Here is a 27,371-nt window from a genome sequence, read left to right on the forward strand (position 1 = left end):
TACATAGTGGGAATGCGCAAAGGGTCTATTTACTTTATGAATTACCCTCAGGGGTACATATTTTCTATATAGATTAGATAGATAGCAGTTAAGTTATTCAAAGCATGATATCAATAACAATACAGGTAGCATACATACCAATAATGCAACATCCCAAAGCACCCCAACTGTTTTGAACCAACATTAAGGTGACTTACTCTGGCATCTGGGTTTTGATTCTATGGCAATATACGATTACCGATGCCTACTTGAGAAAAGCTAATGTTCTTCAAGTGAATGAAATGGTTACATGCTTGCCCCTGGAGAATGGGCACAGTCTGTAATGCTTTCTGTTGACTTCCCAAACATTTATTGGTACTTATGTGTTAGTTGGGCGCCCAATAAGCTATTTGCTTAGTGTTCTGTGGCAGCTCGCCTTGCTGCGCTCGCCACACTATATAAAATCAACTCCATGCTGACATGGATAGTGGGGGTATGAGCGTACTTACTATAGTGGGCGCCCAACTAACATATAAGTACCCTTTCATTTATTTTTTAATCTTTAACAAAATATAAACTGGTCTCTATTATCTATTGGTGGATAGCATAGTAATTGCCTTTTTATTTATGGTTTTTTTTAACCAGATTAAAGGTAGATCCATATTGACACACGGTGCGATTCAGGTTTGATACGATTTTGACTATTCAGTTTTGGCTAATGGTGTGTACACACGGTGAGATTCCTTTGCTATTCGACTTGCTATGCAATATTTGCTAACTCATGTGCTATTTACATACACTTCATGCTAAAAAAAGGAAGAAGAAAAGTGTGTGAGAGAGAGAGAGAGAGACTTTGTTGGTGCACTCTATGAATACTTTTACTGGATTCCAATGAAAAACGAGGATATTAAAAATGTACTTTTATTATATTTCCCTTAAAAACTTACCTTGATTTAGTTTATATTTTATATCTATTTTTTTAAAAAAAAAACAAGATAAGTCAAGAAGAAGTGAAAGTGAAAAAAAGTGTTGAAAAAATTGTGATTAAGAAAACAGTCTTCACTGTTTAGTCGTGGTGTGTTTGAGACAGGGAGCACCACTACTAATATATATGAGGTGAAAGTGTATTGACACAAAACAACAGGAAACACCAATACCACAGGTGCTAATTAATACATATAAAGAAAGATATTAGTGTGGATCAAAGGAATACACTTCATGCTATCTGCATTAGATTTGCACCATATAGTCATTGCTGCCCTGTATATCTGGGTTTAGATTTGGGCTGTCCTGGGAGCGCGCATCGGGATCGCAAGGTAAAAAAAACCTGTGCGAGCTGCATGCAATTTTGACTATATAGTCAAAATCTCATGCTGGAATGTACCATGTGTACACATCATAACTGCACTTTACATTTAGACTATCTTTTAATTTGGCCCTAGGCCAAATACATTCGTTAATACTCCTTTTACACCAAAATCCCTGGTCGGACCCTTGTCTTTGAACACGGGCGCTTCCGGGGTCAGACCCGGCTTCATATCCCTTTTTACACAGCACTTTGTGTCGGGCCCGGGTCTGCGCGGTGTACACTGAACTTGGGTCAGCCCTGCTTTTCCCTAAGGGTGACATTAAAAATGGCCATTTTAGGGCTGATAAACTGATAGCCAACCTTCCCTCAATGATTTAAAATAAAAATTTAACTTAAAGACATGACAAGTTAGCATTGAAAATGTTGGTTTATTTTGTAAAATATATTTTCAAATAGTTTATTCAGCGCTCAAGCACACATAATGGTATAAAAGTGCAGCATCTCCCATGTGCTTCCCCCAACCCCCTTCCCCAGCAGCAGCAAACAGTATCTCCCATGTGCCCCCCAGCCCCCCCTTAAAAAAAAAAAAAGAATATAAATGATAAAATTAGGATTTCTGTAGGAAGGGTATATATCCCTCAAACAAAAATGTATTCACTGGAGTGTGAGGCACATCATGCACCCTCCACCGTTAAGCTCTTTTTTAACTGCCTTTCAGCACTGCTTCCTTGTGTGGGATAGGGCTGTGGCAGGTCCACCTGTAGAGTGCCAGGTAGCAGGGGTGCCCAGAGCCTGTGTGCACTGTCTGCTCGTGGCCGCATTCAACTGCTGTCTTTTGTCGCTGAAACGCTGAAGGCGCTTACTTCCGGAAAACACATCCCTCCATTGCGGTATCCTTTCAGCGCTACCCGGATGTCCCAACCTTGTCAGGACCTGGGTAGGATTCCCGTGAAAATGGCCCCTTTTACACAGCTGCAGACCCGGGTCCCCAGCGGTGTAAAAGAGGTATAAGATAGACTTGCCTGCACATTCTATTTCTCTATTCAATACTGGCTAAACAGTATTGTTGCTGAACACTGCCTGTTGCAGACTATGAATGTTGCTAAACATTGCCTGTTGCCGACTAACTTTCTACTCTATCTTGACTATATATTCAAAATTGTGTCCACAGCTTTTGATAAATAGCTTAATATTTACTAAATAAAGGTCTCACATGCAGTGGCGGCTCTTACCATTATGGAGGACGGGGGCTGCCGCAATGCGGCGCCCCCCCCCCCTTCTGCTGCTGATGCCATCCCCAGCCACCGCCGCCGTACCCGGACTCCGCGCACCCCTGTCCCCTGTACGGGGCCAGCGCATGCGCAGTAACTTCATACATACTGCGCATGCGCTGGCCCAAGCCTCCGGGGGCTGCCTTTGCAGCAGCCCCCGGAGGCTTGATCGGGTTCCCGGGTCCGGCGCATGCGCAGTATGGTCCGTGGTACTGCACATGCGCAAAATCCGTTTCGGGGGCTGGCGCGCATTTGCGCCGAGAGAGGCATCCTGGAGGGAGAGAACATCTCCCAATGGGATGCCTTGAGTGACTGGCAGGTCAGACTTCCAATAGGAAGTCACTGTGAGCCAGTGCAGTCTCACAAACTGCATCTGGCTTCAATTTAGGCAGAGACAGTGGCGGATTTTACCTGGGGGGGCTGCAGCCCATAGGTAAAAACCGCCACTGCTCACATGCATATTTTAAAGGCATCTACTCCCAAATAAAGTTCCATCTTATTTCCTGGATACAAATTGGAGACATTTTAATAAAACATTTCCAAGAAAAAGTTACACTAGAATAACACACACCACATGTTTCACAGTACGTGTCCATATAAATAGTACCTCACTCACCACTCCATCCTGTACAGCCCTATATTCCCTTGCTGCTACCCTATAAAGCCTGGCGGGCCTGTGCACTTATGGCTCTTATGTTGTAGCTGCTGTGCAGGGCAGCACAATTCTCTGCAGATAAAACTACAGCTTAGGGTCCTGTCCATCGATTTGTTGTTTGTATAAAACAGACGTCAAAAAACAGTTTAGTACTCTATGCAGCTAACTCCACACAAGAGTGCAGAAACCCAGCAGAGACTGCCAGTCACATGGCTTGCACTGCTGGCAATAGCCTCATGTGTATCCTGGAACCTCCAAGTATTCTAGACTACGTCTGGTAGGGGACACATCATTCTGGACATGTTTGCATGGTGCACCCTTAAAGATGCATAGCCCGATTTAAGCACCAATGTCATTGCCCATGATTGCCCACAATCTATTTAGGGTTCATGGTTGCACTTCAAATTCCTGTTTACTGTGTTCTCACTTCCGATTCTGTGGTTCGTCACCTGCATGAGCTGAACCCTTCAGTGCTGTGCTATTGCAGTTGACTGGGCTACTCTTGTGTGTGTCATGGTTCTTCCTATAACTTACATGTTTTCCGATACTGTTTATATCCCATGCATAAGATCTGAGAGTGACAGTACTGGCAAACTGCGACTTCCTTTAAGGTTAAACAGGATCGGCTACAACTGACTGGCACACACACCAGGTCATTACAGCCTACAAAGGTTTATGGGTAATGATTACAACACATGCAGGATAACAAGGAAGTCAGGTGAGGGTAAATGCTATTTCACTATGCTCATTGGTAGTACAATATATACTGTAGGTTTTATTTGTTTCCTATATGTACCTAAACAATTTTGACAAGGTAATCTGTATGTATAAAACTGCACCAAATATATAAAAGTTTCAGTTTTTATTATATTTGTTTTAATGCTGATGTTTAGTAATCTGATTTTATTACATGGCCTTGTAGGTGACCAATGAATTACATTTTGACAAAAAAATTAATCAATTTTTTTTTAAGCAAATCTCTCTAACTGCAGCCAGTGGGGAAAAAAGCTCAGTGGAATAGGCAGGATATGCTCATTAAACAATTAAAGATATTTTATACATTTACAAGACCATATAAACTTGAATTTTCCTTTCTTATTTTCAGCTTTTACCTTTACATAGTAATAACGGAGAGCTCTGCTCAGCTTGTCATAGTTCATGCTTGGCTTGTTCTTGCGCACCCCCCACAGTCTGGCCACTTCTTCAGCCTTAAGCAGTTTAAACTCCCCATCATTGGACGTCCAGCAGATCAACTGCTGGTGGTGAGGTTCCTGCAGAAGCTGAAGCAGGAACTGCCAGAGAGTAATGGCACTGTCCATAGCAAAATCACTGGAAATAGAATAAGACGCAGTTATATGAAACATGCAGATTTCTCAGTGTGACATTTACCACAATGAAACTGCTGCAACATACAATACACTCATCTGACAATATGTTCTGGCTGTTTTATTAGCATTTGTGCAACATGCTGTAGACACTTTAGAAATTGTGAAAATATATATTTATTTGAAATGGGATCTAATTATTAAATATTCATAAAAAGCATTGCATTTTCAACAGGAGTTGCAGCCAATAATGCATATATAAAATAGGAAACACCAGGATAAGTAACACACATAAATGTGTCATAACAGTCTTGTATATACCGGGAGGAAAAGTTAACCAATCTGTTTCAACAATTGCGGCTCACATTTTACTTTTGGGAGGGTATTATCAAAGCAGTGAGAGACATAATATTGTGAGAAAAAGTACCAGCCAATCAGCTCATAAAGTTAATAAACGGTCATTCTTCAAATACAGGCTGATTGGTTGTTACTTTGGGTCTGATTCAGGCTCGTTCAGATGGGGATGAATTTGGCCCCTTTTTCGATGGTGGGGGGCTGCATATGGACAAACCTCCTACGCGAACGCCTTCGGCAAGTGTCACACTTGCCAAGGAGTTCGCACTCTCAGGGGAAGGAAGGCAGTGGACCTGGGGTTGGTGCAGGGGAACACTTAGCATTTTATAAGTGTTCCCATAAAACCACTGGGCGTTCCTCTGCAAATGCAGGCATGATGTCAGCGCCAGCCCGAATCCGGCAATCTCCGGGAAAGATAAAAGTCAGTCTAGACTGACTTATCGGCGAATGGGGGGGGGGGGGGGGGGGGGGGAGATAGTCAAGCGTACACATTCCCTTGCATGCAAATACGGGTATTCGGGGGGCAGGCAATCAGTGTTGACCAATTCGCTAGACTGTGAACGAACATAGGCAGCCTAGTGAACAGGTCCGAATCAGGCCTATCATCTCTAACAATTTTAAGTACCAATGATAAATGACGATGTGACTGATAATTTTAGTAGCCTGATTTTGAAAATGATGGGAAAAAAAGATTCAGAATTGTGAAAGAAATTGGATGTGCGGCAAAATGGAAAGGATGAAGGAATTTTGTTTTCGAAATCTGTAATTTCTCTCGTCTACCAGCTCATATAATAAGATTTTCCTATTTTCCTAATACTATTTGAACCCCCCTGAAACATTTCAAAATAGGGTTTTCCCATTTTGGGAAAAGAGAAGTAGCTCACATTTGTCACTGCATGTGGGAGTTCCCCTACATATTTCTAGCACTCTGTTAGGCTGCATCTGCACCTTGTGCTTTAGCAGGATGCAGCTACTTGTGTCTACACATTGCCATTTAGCAGGTTGCAGCAGGCTTGTGTATATATCCTCTTGAGTAAGCATCCTGCTAAACAGCATCCTGCTAAAACGTGATGTGTAGACGCAGCCATAGATATAAATGTGCAGGCTCCTGCCAAGAGACGCAATGTTTAGGTGCAGTCTTAGGCAATATGATGATCAAAACTAAACAAATTATGTCCCAATAACTCCAGTGGGGGCAGTTACTGGAGATACAGAACTTGATAAAACTGGACAAATTCTTGACTCCCACAAATGACCCTATTTCTGGAATAAGTTTTCTGTATAACAAATAAACAGGGTGGAATCATTACACAAATAAGTTAAAAGCCGTCAAAATGATGGCTTCTGCAATGTACATTCACTATCTGCTCCTACTTTCAAGCTCTGTCTTCACAGCTCCCTCTCTCCATATCCAGCAATTATGAAAAAGACCAATGTCCCTGCAAAAATTGCGTTCACGTTCTGTTAGGACATCTTTTAGTACACAAATGAGTAATTTGGTCCATCAAGTGGCATCTAGTGCTCATTTAAACAGTATGGTAAAGTTAAGCTGCCCATACACGGTCCGTTTAACGGATCCGTTTCGGACTTATATAGTAGACATCGCATTGCATGCCTTGTGCATGCAATGCGATAACCAGCTAGTACAAAAAGAATGTGCAGCACATACTTTTTGTACCCTACGATGAGATGCGCGGGAGCGCACATCTCATAGTACAGAATGGACGGTCCGGGAATGGACTGTCTATGGGCAGCTTTACACTGATACCCTGCCATGTGACCTAAGGGGCCTTATTCTGGTCTGTTCACAGCCAGCGTTCGTTTGCATGGGGACCGAGTTTTCAGGTATGTACAGCCCCATTTCTGCACAAGTGCATATGCCGGGTGAGTGCGACCACGGTGAACAGACCGTTCGCCGGGTGCACGCACCTCAAGGCTGCAGCCGGGTGTTTATGTTAAATATCCATTTGCAGCCCCTGTGCAAACACACACTGTGAGGGGGTGGGCGTACCACCATTCGCAGGGTGGGCTCTGGTTGTCTCGCAAGGGTGCGAATAAACCAGAATAACCCCCAAGGTCTCGAATTCAGTTGCAACTTCAACATAACCAGCTGGTATGAGATCACTCTACTCAAGCGGTTCCCAATCTTTTTCGAATGACTGCACCCTAGAGTATCAGAATTTTTCCACGGTACCCCTAGGCTCCAAAAAAATATATATATAGAATTTAGTTGACTGTTTATATGTGATTCTTAGGTTCAGTTAGGTGTTAAAATACATGATTTGCTTCGGTTTGTACACATATTTTATTATTGGCACCACCAGCACTGGTTTTGTCCATAAATAATTTTCATAAATAATTTGAATTGCTCCTGGATGACCAACCCGTGGCACCTTTGCAAGTGTCCCGAGGCACCCCAGGGAGCCACGGCACACAGTTTGGGAACCACTGCTCTACTCAATTTGCACCCATTCCAAGCGATACTTCATCTTAACAAATTCATGAATGTGTTGAATTTTTTTCCCTTCACAATTACATCTCTCCTTCTAGACAGTACATAACATGTACAATTTATTTTGATAAAGTATGAAAGTGATATGAACAAATGTATTAAAAAAAATTGTCAAGATCTTGACAAAGAGGAGGACAGAAACGTCCATATCTTGTACATTCTGCCATGTTGCCTGATTAAAAACTTTCAACTGACATAAAGACTGGTGAGTGATATAATCTCTTGGAATATGTATTTACCATAAGGTTTGCAATATAACCCATGGCTATAGATGTCACCACAGCAAACTAACACGTACCAGATGTGAGTGCCAGCCTTATGGACTATATATATATATATAATCCCACAGAATCAGGGCACTCACCAAGCAGCAATTAAGGCAATGCTTTTTTTATTCCATAGCCAACAACAGATAAGCCGACGTTTCGGACCTAACAAGGCCCTTAATCATGGCGTCCTGAGTCTCACAAAAGTTGCTCTTTTGTGAGACTCAGGATGCCATGATTAAGGGCCTTGTTAGGTCCGAAACGTCGGCTTATCTGTTGTTGGCTATGGAATAAAAAAAGCATTGCCTTAATTGCTGCTTGGTGAGTGCCCTGATTCTGTGGGATTTTTAATTTGGACCATAAGCTTTGCTTGTGAGACTGGCGGGAGCACCTCCGGATAAAAGTACACCAAACCGTGAGTGCATTGGAAAAAATACATATACATACATATACATACATACATACATACATACATAGTTGCCCAGGTGCCTACACACGTACCAGCAGCACAAATACAGATGATCCAAACACAGGGAGAGCGGCACTCCACGGGATTTTCATCCACACTGTAATACACAATACTGGATTTGCACCCAGTATTGTGTATTACTGTGTGGATGAAAGTCCCCTGGATTGCCGCTCTCCCTGTGTTTGGAAAATAAGATATATATATATATATATATATATATATATATATATATATACCCTTGTTAATATCTCCTTAACAGAATAAAATGTATCTACTTTCTTTGACATTGTAAAGCAAGATAGATACATTTCTAGTTTCCTGACTTTTCACAGTACCCGCCTGCTGTCTTGCACTGATAATCTAAAAACCAGAAGCAAGACAGGAAGTAAAGTTCTCTTAATAAAAAAAAAAGTGTTGAATTTAACAGAGTAGCAAATGCTAAATAATATTTAAGAAAAGAATAACAGTCTGCACACTGCTGAAAATGTTTCAAAACTTATGCTGCTTTCACATTGCCTAAAGGTTTGAGACCCGGTATTTTGAAACGGTCTTTAAAATGGTATATTACCGTTTTAAACCCCTTTCACACCGCACATAAATACCGGGTCTCAAGCAGGTTTGCAGTGTAAAAGCAGGACAGACAGTAACTATGAGAGCGCAGTGCATATGTAATGAGCTGCTCATTACAAATGCACATATGTAATGAGCGCAGTGCATATGAATGAGCCACTTGTTGCATATGCAATGATCCTATACACCGAATCCTATACAGGACTATACTGAGTCCTATACACCGGTTCAGAGCCATTCATACTGCATGAAAAACAGCTCTGAACCGTGTAGGACCCTGCTTTTTACCCGTTTGCAAATACCGGTTATTTGTAACCGGTAACTGCAGACTCGTGCTTTCACACTGCAGCTCTAACCATTTTAAAAGGCTAAAAAAAAGGCAATATACCAGTTAAGAGCTGCAGTGTGAAAGGGATATTACTGACCTAAAAACGTCCTGCTATGCCTATATATTGATATAAACTACTTCAATAACAACTTAAATTACGCAATTCTAAAAATAAACTTTTGCAAGTACATTTCTGGACATAAGGATGTCTCTAATGTGTTTCAAAACAAATACAGGTCGAGTATCCCTTATACAAAATGTTTGGGACCAGAAATTTTGGATAACTGATTATTTCAAATATTGGAATTTTTTTTTTATTTCAATGAAGTATCTTCAGGACAGGAACCGTGTGTGAACACAAATGCATTTATATTGTATAAACACATTTAACACTTGAAATATACACAACTTTAATTAATTGTACATGAAACAAGGTTTCAAAACATTAAAACAAAGTTTGGCACCGAATTTGAATTTGAAGCAAAAAAGTTTACTTGCACATATTTAGTGCCAGTTACATATCATGTCCCCAGTAGTGCCAGTTGCAGATGTCCCAGTTGTGCTTTTAGCAAAAAAAAAAAGCACATTCCAGAATCTATGGTTTTTGGAATAATTTGCATCATCTATATATAGTTCTAGTGTCTGTTTGTTGGTCTCTGAAACACTGCCGTCAGTTGGCAGCAAGTGAAACTACATCTCATTCTCTCTTACACATGCACAAACATAGAGGCAATCACAAGGTAGCAGACTAGCTTTTGAAGCATTTGCTTTGAGTGGCCTTACTAGGAACAGATATTTAGATAAGGGATACTCAAAATTAAGCATAGCTGTGATGTGCTGGATGGTTGTGCAGTCCAGTTTATAAAGTTTACTTGGAATATGGTCTGTAAACTTTTAAAGGTGCCCATACACTGAGCCGATTTAGGCCGATTCAGGCCGATTCCGACGAACTGGGCTATGAAAATCAGCCGAAATCGGCTCCGTTTAATGCTCCCTCAGGTCTGGTGCGTATCGGACCCGAGCTGGTGGTTGGACCTGCTGGCCATCTGACCTGGGGCCTCCTTCCCTGTGCGGGGAGGGGTGGGCAGCAGGGGCCGGCCTGCTGGTGGTGGCGGCCAGCGGGGTCTGATCTAGTGGTGGCGGCAGGGAGTAGTGGCATTTTGACGGAGAGATACATAAAGCACATGAAAATATATATATATATATATATATATATATATATATATATATGTGTGTATGTATATTTTGAAAATAGCTTGCCTTACTTCTGCAGATGGCAAGCCAGCACATAAACAGCAGAGCACACAGTCCCTTGTGTCTCTACTGCAAACAGCCCTGGGAACCTGCCTCTTTTAGCCAGACACAGCCTGCGCTCATCCAATCACTGGGCCGCAGGCTCCTTCATAATACACTAATGCATAGCTGAGCCATCACTGTGTGGTGCTAGGCGGCTCAGCGGTCACTAAGCTGATTGAGCGGGGAGCTCTTACCATTTCCTCCTGATCTTAGTTCCCGAACCTGTGGTTTCCATTTTGAAACTATAGTTTATCTTATTAATGGTTTGCAAAATATCTGGCACTTCCTCTTCTTTCCATAGCTGTGCTATAGATGTTCTGGCTGCTATAAGTATCTGTCCTAAGAGATATGTGTATGTACTAGGAATCTATGGAGGGGATTCAGTATTAAATCCCGGCGGTAGGGATCCCGGTGTTCAAAATCCCGATGCCGGAATCCCAACCGCCGAAATCCCGACAAGGGGGGGGGGGGGGACGTGTATCACCCCCCCTTGCGGGCTCGCTGCGCTCGCCACGCAGCGGGCCCGATGCCTCGCTACGCTCGGCACACTAATTTATTCTCCCTCCAGGGGTGTCGGGATTTTGGCGGTCGGGATCCTGACCGCCGGGATTTACACTGCATCCCTATGGAGGGAGGACATGCAACAGCGCCCCCTGTGGAGTCGGTGAGATTCTCCGACCACTGGTGTGGAAAATAATTTCTTCTATTTCCTTCCAAAATGGGGATAATTTTTTACATGTCCAGAATATATGTACCGTGTCTCCAATATCCTCTCTACACCTCCAACATAGATCTGACTGTTCTGGCCAGAATTTATGTATTTTAGTAGGGGTCATGTAGGTGTTATAATAAATCCTCATATATCTCTCAATATGGAGGTTTGACCTTGACATCCCCCATATATCTGCAAATAGTCGAGACCATTGTGCGTCATCTAATGAAAAATCCCACTCCCATTTTTTTTTGTTGGATATTTTTATCTATAATATTTTCTTCTGATATTATCTTATACCAACGGACAATTCCCCCTTATTTCTTGGATTTTTTTATTTGGGCTAATATTTCTTTTTTTTTTTATAACTTCCGTTGTAACTAATTCATGTCGAAAGGATTTTAACCAGTGTCTGATTTGCAGATATTTAAAAAATTCTCCTGGGTTTATATCACATTTTTCTTTAAATTGGGTAAAGGATAGTAGGTCTCCATTGGTACATATATCCTTTAACATTTTGATCCCCTTATCTTTCCAATTATTCAGGATTATTTTCATCACTGCATCTAGTGATACATACAAGATAGGAGCTGGAGAAATTCCTTGTATTTTAATACAAATTTCCCATGCCTTCAATGTATTCCTTAATGTTTAGTCTAACAATCCCCTATGTTGAGTTGGTAACCAAATTATATCTTTTAGGGGAATCTCTCCTATCAAATTTTCTTCCAGTCTTACACAAGGTTTAGGGTTATCCACTTCGGTCCAGTCGCTTATCTGATTTAAAAAGGGATGCTATTTGATAGTGTTCCAGATCTGGAAGCTCCAGGCCTCCTTTGATTTTAGTAATACTAGGTATTTTTTTTTATATTTTAGGTCTGACAATTTTCCATATATACCTATTAAATTATGTGATGAACCTCTGTATCCAGTATTTAGGAAGGGATCTAGGGATTGCCCTAAAGAGATATATTTTGGTAGAAAAAAAACATTTTTATGGCCGCAATCCTACCGAGGCATGTTATTTCAGAATTCATCCAGTCCTTCATTTTTTTTGCTAAGGGAGTGCAAAAGGGTCTATAATTATATTCTAGCAGATATTTTTCTCGTTACTAACTGTATTCCCAGGTATTTTACGGTGTTATCTTTCCAGTTATATGTAAACCCTCGTTTGAGATATGCAAGGTCTTCAGTTTGAATATTCATAGGGATTATCTCTGTTATACAGGTCGAGTATCCCGTATCCGAATTATTCCGAAATACGGACATTCCAGAAAGTGAAAAAAAAATTTTGTTTTGCTAAAAACTCACTGGGGACATATGTAACAGCATCACTGGGGACATGATATGTAACTGGCACTATATTTGTGCAAGACAACGATTGCTTGGCATTCAAATTCAGTGCTGAGATAGTACAAACATTTTGTTTCACGTTTTGAAACCTTGTTTTTTGAACAATTAAAATATGTTTGTGTGTATTTTATGTGGTAATAAAATATATTTGTGTGTATATTATGTGTTTATACAGCATAAATGCAAGATACTTCAAAATACATCATTGAAATATTAAAATATTCCGAAATACGGAATAATCCGTTATCCAAAATTCTCCTGGTCCCGAGCATTTTGGATACGGGATACTCAACCTGTATTCTCATTTAGTTTGTGATAAAATACATCAGAGTACTCTCTGAATATTCTCCCTAGTTCTTTCAGGGTCTTTTTTTGGGTCTGTCAAAAAGAGAAGGACATCATCCGCGTATAACAATATCATACAGTACTTTGAATATTTTTAACTACTGGACTTTGAATATCTTATTCCAAACGTATCTATATCAGGACATTTCTAATCAGTGCGGTTGCAATGTGGGGGCTCTCCCAGGGCCCAGGAACACTGACTGTACCTCCAAATGCAGTCTCATATGGCCAACAGTCTGCCTGAACAATAAGCTCACTGAGAACAGCTTTGTATGTATCAGAGATGCCACCAGGACAGATCATTAAGCTACATCGATGCTGTATCTTTCCTAACACCAGACTCATGTCAGCATCTAGCCAATGGGAGCAGACAGTAAATTACTAGATGAAATGTTTAGAACTGTCTAGTAATGTACACTACTCTAGTATAACAAAAATAGGACCCCTAAGCACACCAGTTCAGTTTACCTCGTGTTTCCAAAGTGGATATATAACTATTTCTCAGAGATGGCATCAAGAGGCTAGAGCTTTAGCGAAGTGTTCAACAGCCTTCAAATACCTTTAAGACTTATTCCCTAAAGTGTCTGAGGAAAAGGTCTAAAGGTGGTGTTTTTGTAGAACCACAGATTAGGAAGATCTGGCAATGCAAGTAATTCCCAAATCTTAAAACTATGTGCAATTGGTTAAATACTTTGGTGAAGAACTTCAGCACAATGGGGTGCAGGATGTCCCTTAAAGACCATATTCTTGATGCTCATCTTGAGAAATTCCAGGAGAACCTGGGAGTATTCTTGTAAGAGCATGCCAAGCACTTCCAGCAGGATATACTTAAGTTTGAACACCACTACCAAAGGACAGTATAACGAGTACATGATGGAAGACTACATCTGGAAGCTAATACGTGAAAGTGATGTACTGTATATAGTGTTCATCCAAACTCCCTGCACCTTTCAATACCTGTGAAGTTCTTCTTTCCTGCCTGGGATGTCACACTCTGCTGTGGTGGTCTGTATCTCAAGCTTTACATTTAACATATACTACGATTGGGAACAGTAAAATGTGCTGAGCATAATAAGGCACCATGCCCAAAGCATCGCAAGCAAAGCAATATACGCGAGGGAACGTCCTACACTAATTGAGGATTCATGTCGACAGTTGCTGTGTCACCGTTGTGTGTTGACCTTTTGACTCTCAACCCTTTGAACCACACCCAAATGAATAGCCCCATGTGATCAATTAGTCTGTGGTAAATAACTTCTGCTAAATGAATTAAACAGTGAGCTTGTTCTGAAATAGTTTTATTCAAAACTAAAATATTAAACTTGTTACTAATATTTTTGCAATATGTTAAATACTGTAAATAGTAACTGCTTCACTATCGAATAGGTAATGCAAAAACGGAGCACTGTAAAGTTTGTTGATACTATAAGGCGATGCTGTAGAAATGACTGGTACTTGTGGAGTATCACGGCTCCCACGATGGGCATCGCACATGAAAAAATCGCATGCGATTTTTAACAGAAAAGCATCCAAATGCATTGAAATTTGTATGAAATATGTTCAATGGCCCCCAAATGGCATTTTTGAGGCTGTACAACCCCCACTATGAACGCGAACCCGAAGCGTGGCGAGCGCAGCGAGCCTGCGAGGGGCGGCGGTACGCGTCCTATGACCTTTTCATACCCCCACTATCCACGTCGGCGTGGAGTTGAGAATAGAAAGTGTGGCGAGCGCAGCGAGCCCGAAGCGTGGCGAGTGCAGCGAGCCCCGCGCGGGGACGCTGATACCTTCACAGGTATCCGCGTCCCCTCGCGGGCTTCACAGGTGTCCGCTCGTCACGCTTCGGGCTCGCCACACTTTCTATTCTCAACTCCACGCCGACGTGGATAGTGGGGGTATGAAAAGGTCGTAGGACGCGTACCGCCGCCACTCGCCACGCTTCGGGTTTGCGTTGATAGTGGGGGTGGTACAACCTCAAAAATGCCATTTGGGGGCCATTGAACATGTTTCATACAAATTACAATGCATTTGGATGCTTTTCTGTTAAAAATCGCATGCGATTGCATGCAATGCGATTTTGTCAATAAACGTTAAAAACGGCAAAAATCGCATCCCATCGCATGCGATATATGGCATGCGATGGCATGCAATGGGAGCCGTGATAATCCACAAGTACCAAATGACTAACTGCAGAAAACCATATATGGTAACTTTATCAAATTCTAAAAATATTTGTAATAATTGAATATATTTTCCAGAAATAGTATTTGTACATTTGATTGTGAATATAAATGTTAAATAAATGTATCAAAGTCAATGAAGAATCCCATAAAGTCAGCTTTATCTGAGTATTTCACCATAACTCTAATGGAAAACACTGTAAAGTCAATCCAATTACTTGTTCTTGCACCTACTTGGATTGACCCCTAAGTGTCAGTTTAAGACAAATACTGTGTTGTCACGAACAGCGCAGCGATAAACAAAAATGGTCCCAATGTAAACCAACCAAAGCTTTCAGCAGTTTCATATTCAGAAATGTTATCGTCTAGTAGTGTGTACCTGACTCACAGATACCTGTTTTAGCAATTTTAAGGATGAGATTGGAGAGATGTTTGGTTCATTAGGTTTTCAATCTGAAGAGGAGAGGGTCTCGAAATGGGAGTTTTGATGTACCACAGGAAAACAATACTTACATAAGAAATATCCCTAAAAAGATAACAAGCATAGTAATGTTGCTCCGAAATATGTAGCGTGATCACTGCTGCCAACACATGCAACATTTATATATCTATGGTAAATTCTATTAAGCTTTACAATTGCAAAATAAATTGTAACAAATACAAATTTTAAGCTTGCATGGTAAACAGATAAATTAATTCTAATTGAACAATATGAAAAGGTATTTCGAGCAATGAGTGATTAAAATTATCAAATGTTGGCAAACATTTTGGAAAATGAAAGATCTTACAATTTAGGACTTTGTTGCAAAGCAACTTCTTATTAAAGACTTCATAGTATGATACTGCTAAAAACATTTTCTCCTCTGTTGTCACTGTAGTACAAGGTTATTTCACGTTACCTCAACCGTAAGACAAGAGGGGGGGGGGTCGATCCTATTAACCCGAAGGATGAGAGTTGCCTTCTGGGTACCGTTTTCATGCTGAATTAACCCTAATTCGTAACCGTCGAAGGGCCGAATTCATTGAAATTTGCTAACACCCCTATGGAGGTGCAAGTACTTTTCAGTGAATTTGGCCCACCGTAAAGTGTGCCTGGTGTTGTGATGATTCGCACACGGCAAATCATCGGCACCCTTCAGAGTTAATAGGATCGACCCCAAGGACTACTGCAGATGATAATTAACGAGAATTTGCCCCAAACACAAAAAGAAACAATGACTGAGGGCTTAGCCCATATTCATTAACCATTTCTCAGCAATGGTCAGATCAGATGCAACCATGCCAGGCTATAGGTGCGTACACACGTACAGATTCTTCTGTCCAATCTATGTGGTGCAAACAAAAAGTTGGAAATGTATGGGAGCAAATGACAATCAAAAAATTGTTCCCGAACACTTTAAAACAGACAGTGATCAGTCCGACAAATTGTTTAAAACATTCTGAAATATTAAATTTATCAATCATTTGGGTGGAACTTTTTAATTGTCATATGCTCCCATACATTTCCAGGTTTTTGTTCCCACCAGCTAGATTGGACAGAAAAATCTGTACGTGTGTATGCACCTTAAGTGTTACCAGACATGGCCATATTTTACACTGTCCGTAAGAAACATGCAGTAGGTGGCTGCCAAAAGATAACTTATTATGTGGGACATATTTTTAGTGTTGTATTGTTGAGAAAATAAAAAGTGCCTTTTCCCCATAAATTTTAAAACTTGAATAAAAACGATAAAAAAATGATATTACATATGTGGCCCCACAGTGTACTTTGGCGCATTTACCTTCCCTTACAGGGATCTGCTGCAGATCATCTGCCTATATACAAGACCTGTGGCTGTCGTCTTCATCGACACATAAGTGTCGACCACATTGGCTCATTAATTATTCTTCTGCTGCTACAAAGCTGTTAAAAAAACCCCCGTTGTGGATTACAAATACCCTTTTGGGATACTCTACAGCTTTTTTAACCCTACAAAGCGCTGGTATTTTTACCTCTCAACTTGGACACTAGTATGGCTTCATATGCGCATATGAAAGGAAATAAACCCACCGGGACTTGGTAACTATATACCGCACCAATTAGCTGTTATTATTGCACATGTTTTTTAACCCCTTTTTTTATTCTAATTTTCTTTTGTGTATATTTTGTCTCCATTAGTTTTCAAATAATTTAATTAATGTTTGTATGATACATTTAATAGATTGTTATATTTGTGTGCAAAAGGCGCCCACTGGTATCTCTTTACTTTGGGGCATGCCCAGCACTTACTAAGGTGCTGGCCTTCAACCAAGCTCTCCCCTAAGAGTGAATAGATGCCGCAGTGTTCATTCTAGCACCCGCTATCTTTGAAAACCCATGCAGTTCCTCTTCCCTGCCTGGGGTGTCGCTGTCTGCTGTGGTGTTTCTAGCACAGGTCTGGTTTACATATCAGTGTTCATATAGACCACACTGTGCTAGAAACACTACAGCAGACAGCGACACCCCAAGCAGGGAAGAGAAACTGCATGGGTTTTCAAAGATAGCGGGTGCTAGAATGAACACTAGATGCCGTGCACGTGACATCTACTCATTAACATTGATCAGTCCAGCAACCTTTCCCACTATGCTACACTGCAGACAACAGGTGGAGACAGTGGAGACGGTACCAGGAAGGCTGCTTTTGCAGGGCACCACGATTAGCATTTTGCCACTTTAAAAACTGGGCAGGGTGTGTCATCCTGCTAAAACAGCATAGCACAAACAATACCTTAATCTGGAGACGTCCAATTTTGGGGAAAAAAAAGTTTCCACTGTTTCCAACACAACTTTTGCGAAACTAAAATACATTGTTTATGGCCACTAACAGCATTCTATGTGTTAATTCCTAGTTATTTTACATTTTTCTGGTGTTCAGAACAATGTCACATTTTTTATGCAGGTTCACCTTGGCACTGTACTTTAGATTTGTGGAGAAAAGCATTTTCTCATTGAAAAACACAGGTAGCAGGAGCGCAAATGCAAAAATCCCACAACGTGAGTGGTAGGTTTTCCTGCAGACAAAAGGTTAGCTTAAAATGCCTTATGCTGGGTACACACCAGGACGACTAGGGCCCGATCCCCACAATCTAGATCCAATTCCGATCAATTGGATGTAGATTGTGTGCTGATTGGGCCCTTTTCTGACCTGGTGTGGACCGATACCGATCCGATGCGCGGTCCCGCGGGTCGGTCGGTCGTTATTGAGATCCTACCTGCTGCAGGTAGGATCTCAATGACGACCATACAGCCGGGTGCGGGTCGCCATCGGATCGGACCCGCTCACGGTGCACATCCTGAGCGGGTCGTGCCCCCCCACGTCACCGTGAGCGGGTCGGACGAGACACTGACGACCCGCTCACGATGTGCATCGTGAGCGGGTCGTCCTGGTGTGTACCCCGCATTAGTGAATCTGCCCCATTAGGGAATATCTACTTAGTTGCTATTTGTCAGTCTGGAACTATTAAATTAGGTCTTGCACCCCTTGTGTAATACAGATTTTTCTTAGCAGCCTCAGCCTCTGGGTTTTAAACACATGGGGGAAACCTATAGACTCCAGCATTTAATGTGAAATCAATGTGTTAAGGCAGTGGTTCCCAACCTTTTTTGTCTCCCGTACCCCTTGATTAGGCTTTTCATTTATGAGTACCCCCTCGGGAAATTTTTAGGGGGCGTGGCCTAAAAGGGGTGTGGCTTAACAGGGGCAAGTCATACTGGCAATGACGAGAAAAAAAAAAAAGTGCAACCACTTGACCACAATATAAGCTCAGCCCATTTTGTGGACAGCATATTAAATAACAGAACCTTGTCAAATCTCTATTACTGAAGCAACAGACATTCCAACAGATCACGTTAGCCTTCCAATAGTGCCAGATACACATATGCCCCCAAAAGTGCTAGATACACATATGCTCCAATGGTGCCAGGTATGCCCCCACAGTGCCAGAAACGGGAATGCCACCACGGTGCCAGGTATGACCCCATGGTACTGGGTATGCGCCCACAGTGCCAACAATGCCCCTACAGTGCCAGCAACAAGTATGCCCCCATAGTGCCAGCAACAAGTATGCCGAACAGTGACAGCAATGCCCCACAGTGCCAGCAATGCCGCACAGTGCCAGCAACAAGTATGCCCCACAGTGCCAGCAACAATTATGCCCCACAGCATATAAAATAACAGAACCTTGTCAAATCTCTATTACTGAAGCAACATACATTCCAACGGATCACGTTAGCCTTCCAATAGTGCCAGATACACATATGCCCCCAAAAGTGCCAGATTCACATATGCTCCAATGGTGCCAGGTATGCCCCCACAGTGCCAGAAACGGGAATGCCACCACGGTGCCAGGTATGACCCCATGGTACTGGGTATGCGCCCACAGTGCCAACAATGCCCCTACAGTGCCAGCAACAAGTATGCCCCCATAGTGCCAGCAACAAGTATGCCGAACAGTGACAGCAATGCCCCACAGTGCCAGCAATGCCGCACAGTGCCAGCAACAAGTATGCCCCACAGTGCCAGCAACAAGTATGCCCCACAGCATATAAAATAACAGAACCTTGTCAAATCTCTATTACTGAAGCAACATACATTCCAACGGATCACGTTAGCCTTCCAATAGTGCCAGATACACATATGCCCCCAAAAGTGCCAGATTCACATATGCTCCAATGGTGCCAGGTATGCCCCCACAGTGCCAGAAACGGGAATGCCACCACGGTGCCAGGTATGACCCCATGGTACTGGGTATGCGCCCACAGTGCCAACAATGCCCCTACAGTGCAAGCAACAAGTATGCCCCCATAGTGCCAGCAACAAGTATGCCCCACAGTGACAGCAATGCCCCACAGTGCCAGCAACAAGTATGCCCCACAGTGGCAGCAACAAGTATGCCCCACAGTGGCAGCAACAAGCATGCCCCACAGTGGCAGCAACGCCCCACAGTGCCAGCAACAAGTATGCCCCACAGTGCCAGCAATAAGTATGCCCCACAGTGCCAGCAATGCCCCACAGTGCCAGCAACAAGTATGCCCTACAGTGCCAGCAATGCCCCACAGTGCCAGTAACAAGTATGCCCCACAGTGCCAGCAATGCCCCCATGGTATTTCCCAGCAGCAGCACACTCACCATTGACGCTGCTGCTGGGGAGAGGACAGTCCGGTGTCCCCCTGCCGTGTAGCTGCCGCTTCTCTCAGGGAAGGAGAGTACAGCACACTGCGTATCTCCTTCCCTTCACTGTGACTGGGCTGCCCGCCAATCAAAGTTTGCGGGCCGGCTCCTGATTGGCTGCCGGCCCGCAAGCTCTGATTGATTGGCGGACGGGCGGACAGTCACAGGGAAGCACACTGAGGGGTAGGAGAGATGTGCAATGCACTCTCCTCCCCTCCAGCAACCTGTCTGACTGCCGCGGCCGCCATTACAGGCCGGGCCGCCGCGCACCCCAGAGCGGGAGGACGCGTATCCCCAGGGGTACGCGTACCACAGGTTGGGAACCACTGTTTTAAGGGGAAAATGCAGAATACTTGAATAGCTCTGGGTATTAAAACCTAGCGTGTTTTCCTTGTACGGTAAATTCTGTAGCTTGGGGTATCTGACTTACTTTCAATATGCCCCATAGGGAGAAATTAAAATAGTTTATTTTTGTGGCACTAAGTAATAGGTGTCCAACAAAGCAATTGCATTGCAGGCAACAATTATCATGGATGTAACACTCAAATAGAATGGGATAGCCTAGGTATAGAAATTAAACCTAAAGTGTTGTCCTGGTTAGGGCACCCAAACTATGAACTTTTCAAAAAACAAATATTGAATTGCTCCATCAGCTGCCCACTAGTGATGGTGGTGTGTGTGTGTGTGTGTGTGTGTGTGTGTGTGTGTGTGTGTGTGTGTGTGTGTGTGTGTGTGTGTGTGTGTGTGTGTGTGTGTGTGTGTGTGTGTGTGGGGGGGGGGGGGGGGGGGGGGGGGGTTGTCATAGCAAAATAAAAATAAATCAATTTTCTTACAATAGAGTATATACCCATGTATGTGTGGTGGAAATGACAAATATAAATGTTAAAAGGAAAGTCAATGTGAATTAAATAAATTATGAAATATTCTCTGTAAAGCGCTGTGGAATGTGTACTATATAAATAATGGCTAATAAGTAAATAAAAAAATATTATACACAGATGACCGAAATGGGTGCATCTTGAAACTTCTCTGAGTCCATGCAAGATGGCTGCACACTCACTGATGGTGAAACCCAAAGCTCCATACATAACTGACAATGTAAAATTAACCTCCTGAGATTTTTGGGGGCATTTTGCCACCTCCTCTTATAAATTTTGAATTAGCAGCAGTAATTTAAAGGGATGCAGTTTAAATCCCGGCGTTCAGAATCCCGACCGCCAAAATCCCGACACTTTCTCCCTCCGTGGGTGTTCACGACACCCCTGGAGGGAGAATAAATTAGCGTGGTGAGCGTAGCGAGGCACCGGGCCCGCTGCGTGGTGAGCGTAGCGAGCCCGCAAGGGGGGGGGGGGGCGATCCACGTCCCCCCCTTGTCGGGATTTCGGTGGTCGGGATTTCATACTGAATCCTAATTTAACAAAGGCTAATTGATCCCCATGGCAATTGAATTAGCTCTGCAGGCTGCACTTAGCAGGGATTCCTTTTCAGGTCTGAGCAGATTTAAAAATAAACCCCCCATAAATAGCTTGGTATGGGGTGCAAACACGTAGGTGAGGGAACGTTTTCCATGATTCAAGTGTTAACACCCAATAACAGGATAATTTAGCAGGTGATAAAAAAAGTCTGTATTTGAATAGCCCAGGTGGTAAGGCCCAAGGCTACCTTTTTTCGCCTTTTTTAAATGACCAGGGCTAGAAGAATTTCCCCTTAGTCTATATTTCAAAGATAACTATTCCCCCAGTTGCAACTATATACAGTATCTTTAAAAAGAAAATTAGACATAGGGCTTGACTCAGACATGACCGCTAATTTGAGAATTTGCAGCGAACCGCGAGGAGTTAGCCACCACCCAGACAAAAAGAGAAACTGCTCTTTGCAAAATTGCAAGTGAATTGGACATGCCTTCGTTTTTTCAGACACACCCTGAAATCAGTAGATTTCTGTCCCCAAACACCGGCTTCCTTTCAAACTTCGAGATTACAATCCACACACTTTTTCTGTCGCCAATTATCCTTGCGCATCCGCAGTCAATTGAGTTGGAAATTCTTCAATTAGCTGTCAAGTCTGAATTAGGCCCATCGATCGGAAACCTCTGGACTTGGAATCACAAATGAACAATGCTTAAGGCAGCTTTTGAGTGCTTAGTGACTTTTTTGAACCATGTAGTTTGACCTCTGGGTAAACTCGCTGGCACAATCATTCTCTCTATAAGAAACTGTACATAAATAATAGTGAAATACTTTGTTAAGTGTAGCATTCTGAAATAACTTTCAGTCCTATGTAAGCGGTAAGGATGTTCTTACTGCACACAATAAACGATGGCAAAGTAAAATCTTTTATTTGTTGTCACAACATTTAAGCTGGATACACACCTAAAAATGTATCTGTCCAATCTGTCTGGTGGTAACCAAAATTTTTGTATGGGAGCAAATGGCAGTCAACAGCGGCGGCTATTACATACTGCGAATGCGCTGGCCCCAGCCTCTATGGGCTACTTTTGCAGCAGCTCCCGGAGGCATATTTAGTGTCCCTGGTCTGGTACATGCGCAGTATCATCCATGGTACTGCACATGCGCAGAACCCCCCAATGGGACTGCCTTGAGTGACTGGCAGGTTTGACTTCCAATAAGACAGGGCTTGACAATTTTTTCTAAAATTTAGGAGCCAGGACAAAAGTTTAGGAGCCAGACAAAGTAAATCGCCCCCCAGAAATAAAAAGGACTGAAAACTTGTACAAGGTGTACTTTATTATCCTTATAATAAAATAAAACATAATTAAAATAATAAATATAATATTTAAAAAAAAAAATGCCCTTGGTAATATTGCTTGCCTTTATAATGACACCAGCAGCAGTGGGGTATAGAATATCAGCAGTGGGTGCTACATTGCATTACACGTGGCCCAGGCTTCCCCTCTAGTTACCTCACCTCAGAGGCAGACACCTGGAGCCAGCAGCCACCAATGTGCAGGAGAAGAAGTGCACACAGCTGCAGCACCGCCGGGTAGAGCAGGGGATCTCCGGCAGGTGCGGGAAGGGAGGAACTGGCAAGGAGATGGGCTTACCTCATGCGTCTGCAGTGTCCAGTCTGACTGTCAAGACCAGGGAGCAGGGAAACCGCTCACACAGCTATAGCTTCGATAAGGCAGCTCAGCAATTATGATCCCCAGCAACCGCGATCCCCGATATGTATGTTGAGAGGAGTAGCTAGGCAGGAAAGACCTGGGACACACCCTGCATCCTATCTCCCTCCTCAGCAGACAGCAGGCCAGAATCTAGTCGCCAGACAGGAAAATCTGGTCACCATGGCGACCTGGCGACCGGGGTTTGACGAGCCCTGCAATAAGAAGTCACTGCTAGTCACAGTGAAGGCAGAGCAGTCTCACAGACTGCATCTGGCTTCACTTAGGCAGAGAACAGTGGTGGATTTTACTTGGGGGGGCTGCAGTCCATAGGTAAAAACTGGCACTGGCAGTCGTGCATTTGCTCCGAAACACTGGAAAAAGTAAAAAAATGATTGTTTGGTTAAATTTGTTTGATTTAACAATGTATCCAATTTGTCTTAATAACCATTTTCTGTTTTCCCACGTTTGGGAGCGAATGGTCGAGTATCTCTTGATTCCACACATTACCATATTATTGTTCCCGCCAGACAGAATGGACAGATAAATCTTTAGGCGTGTAACCAGCATAAAGGCCCTCCTCATATAGGCCCTTATTCTGATCGGTGCGGCCGGATTCGAATATGCGGCCAGCACCGTGCGTCCTAAACCCCGCCTTCCATACGGATCGCCAACTCCGTCCGTACGCGGTAAGAAGCTGGCCGAACGGACCGCACGTGTATTTTTCACGGAATACGCCTCCTCCATCTCAGGGAACCTCCCCCATCATTCGATGGTCACAGACCATCGAATGCAGGACCGAGTGGTCCACCAGCTCCCGCAACCTCAGACATTTTTCCGTGCAAAAGCAGGGATCTGGGCGGGCAGCTGTCATCCGGCGATGTCATATGTCCGCCCCCTACACGTGCATCACGACTGCATTACCATACGTACGCCCAGCGTTTGCATGGGAACGCCCATGAAACGCGGGGCGTATGCATATGGTAATGAGCCCAAATAGCCCTTCACGCCCCTCTCCACCCCCTGTTCGGAGTGTTCACATTTCATGCGGGATTTGGCCGTACGCCCCGCTCGCACATGCGCAGAGACGCCTCTGCACATGCGCAGACACAAAACATCGGCGGCACGAACGCACGCGGATATAACCGCACCAACCAGAATAAGGGCCATAGTGCAATATAGCCACTTTTTGGGGGATTCATGATGAATTGCTGCGATGGATTGCATAAAAACTGACACATCGCATGTCATTTACCTGTAATTGTGATGTAAGGTACACTCCCTTGCACCTCGCATCGCAGATACTACAGGCTGCCATGAATATTTGTCACAGCTCATAGCCCCTGCTAGGATCGCATTAGATAAATTGTATGCAAAAGAAATGCATATACAATGTATCTTATGCAATCATGCCTCCCGGCAGCTGCTGGGTGAGAATGCGGGGTATCACATGTGATATCTCGCACTACTGGATGGCCGCCTTAAGACTTGGACAAAACTAGACTGACCAATACATTGGAATACAATTCACCCACTGGCTTCTCAGTTTACAGCAATGTAAAGGAAATATTTTGATGTCGGCACTACAGTAATGGTGCCCATTCACTAATGCGATCAGATGTGATATCCCATCACATCTTTTGTGGTGCCCAGTGTTTTTTTCCAGCACCCGATGATGCATGCCATCTGCGATGAGACATCGGGTGCTGGAAGAGGGGTGGCGGTGGAGCGAGCACCTGGGTGCTGGTGACTGCTGAGCAGGGACCGGAGTGGTGGAGCCTGAAATCCCTGTGAAGGAGTGCTTTCAGGCGGCAGGGCTCGGCAGCGGATGAATTTGAAACACTGGACGGCTGTCTGATTGGCTAAGAGAGACTCCGGTCCCCACTCCGGCCCCGCCCCCCGAACACGCCGCTAATTGCATTCCAGCAATCGAATGTGGTTAAAAACCTTGCGGAATCCTTGTGGCACCATATAAATAAATAAATAAACAATAATTATAATTATAATATGTGCACAGCCAGACAACACATCACACACAATTGAATTTCCCCCACAGAGTTCACAGTTCATGGGAAATTAACAGTTATGGATTACACTCTAATGATGGGACTACAGTATAGTGTCTAAAGCAAGCAAGCATCCAAGGGATATTTGGGTAATGAACCAGAAACTACTTGGTAATTGCTGATCCCAGAGAGCTTCGGTGGAGACACATCACAAGTACTTTGAAAAGTAACTCACACATCCAGCGTCATTCTAAACTGAAGCCAATGTGGAAGACGGTAACAGTAGATGTTCTAGGAGAGCACCAAAGAAGCTGCCAATTTCGATGTATGGAACCTCACCACACCACAAACAAAGAGAATACCCTCTCATTATATTGGTAACGGCAGACAAAAAACTAATACTGAAGAGTTGGTTGGATAAAAAAGTTCCCTCCCTAACCTCTGATACAATTTGTGACTCGATTGATGTCTTATGACAAATATGATATTCAACTGTACTCAAACAATGGGGCCCATATGTAGATGACTGTGATATAAAGTCTCTTCTAGCGTAGCATAAGAATATAATTAGTCAATAGAAGATGTCAGAGTTGTAAATCATGTTTGTTGGTTTATATCATTATATTTTGAAATTATATGTTGTATGTCTAATCTAAGGCAAGAGTAAGAGCAGTCGCCCCCCACACCTCCTTACCAGGTTATATCATGGGCACATTACAGGTGTTATAGGCCTGTCAACCATGTACTCAGTGTTTATCGTTCTCTTAGATATGTCTGCACAGACAAACGTGAAGTGGATCTCATGTGATTATATAGTAGTGTTCATTCTAGCACCCGCTATATTTGAAAACTCATGCAGTTCCTCTTCCCTGCCTGGGGTGTCGCTGTCTGCTGTAGAGGTTCTAGCACAGTGTGGTCTGTATATCAGCACTGATATGCAAACCAGACCTGTGCTAGAAACACCACAGCAGACAGCGGCACCCCAGGCAGGGAAGAGGAACTGCATGGGTTTTTAAATATGGCGGGTGCTAGAATGAACACTATATAGATTTTGTGGTACATACAATGGGACAGAAATGTTCATATCTAAAAATAATTAACATTATGTAATCCTGAAATGTACTATATATGTTGAGTTTTATCCATCTCCACACAATACTGTACTTGAATATTGACTATATCTCTGTTTATTGTATGGCCTTAAATAAATATATTTGAAGAAAAATAAAAAGAAGCCAGAGGCAGGAAAACACATTGACCAAATTCAATTGTCCTATTACACCCGATCTCTCGTCTAAAGCAAAGTGGGATTTGGGGGGGTGGTGAATGTGATTTGTAGGGTTTTTTCACGCTGATCACACTTATTATGGTCAGTTTTAGCCAAGTATACAGTGCAACTCAATACACATGGAAATAATCATAGACGTATTATTTTTAACCGCCCACAGGGCCAATTGAAAACAATTGTTAAAACTATCCTCCAAGTGAGTATTGTGTGTTCATAGACAGATGCACACACTTTTATGAAAGAAATTATAATAATAATAATAATAATAATAATAATAATAATAATGTGCACTTGAGAGGTGCAAGCACAAACTTCAACTGAAATGCAGGTCTCACCAACATCTAAAAACACTGAAATCATTTTGAAGTAGGATTTATAAATAAATTATTAGATTCGCACATTTAATAGGGACTGAGGGATTATTACAAAAAAGGAGAAAAATAGATTGGTCAAGTGGTTCTTATCTTAGTATCTGCATGGCTGACAGACAATGTCGAGGTCAACAGCAATAGGCAGACATAAATATGGCTGACACAGTTATAATGTCCACACAAGCAAAAGATTGACATGATTTTCAGGATTTTTCTAACTTTTGGATACTTTACCAACCACATGAGAACAGTAAAATGTGTCGAGCAAAGACTCTGCGGAATGAAGCAAGCCATGAGAGGGGACGCAGTCCATGTGCTCGGGTGTCAACATTGCCATCACATCCTATGTTAGCTTAAGGGGCCTACACATGGGAAGAGGAGCATTCTGAGTGATGCTAGATCGCTCAGCACACAGCACTGCACAGCGACGTGCCGCAGAGCAATCTGTCAGGGCCAGTGTACTCCTGTCAGG

The 27,371-nt window shown here is 42.9% G+C and overlaps 1 protein-coding gene across 1 annotated transcript in view; it reads right to left on the reverse strand.

The window, feature by feature from the left end:
• Positions 1–27,371, reverse strand: part of ELK4 (ETS transcription factor ELK4) — a 45,809-nt gene that overhangs the window by 16,996 nt on the left and 1,442 nt on the right. Inside the window, exon 2 of the mRNA XM_083173017.1 lies at positions 4,327–4,543. Within this exon, the coding sequence (XP_083029143.1) occupies positions 4,327–4,533 (207 nt within the window). The 5' untranslated portion in view covers positions 4,534–4,543. The remainder of the gene's footprint in view (positions 1–4,326; positions 4,544–27,371) is intronic.

This window comes from Crinia signifera, chromosome 2 (assembly GCF_055691185.1).
Source record: "Crinia signifera chromosome 2, ASM5569118v1, whole genome shotgun sequence".
Classification (NCBI taxonomy): domain Eukaryota; kingdom Metazoa; phylum Chordata; class Amphibia; order Anura; family Myobatrachidae; genus Crinia; species Crinia signifera.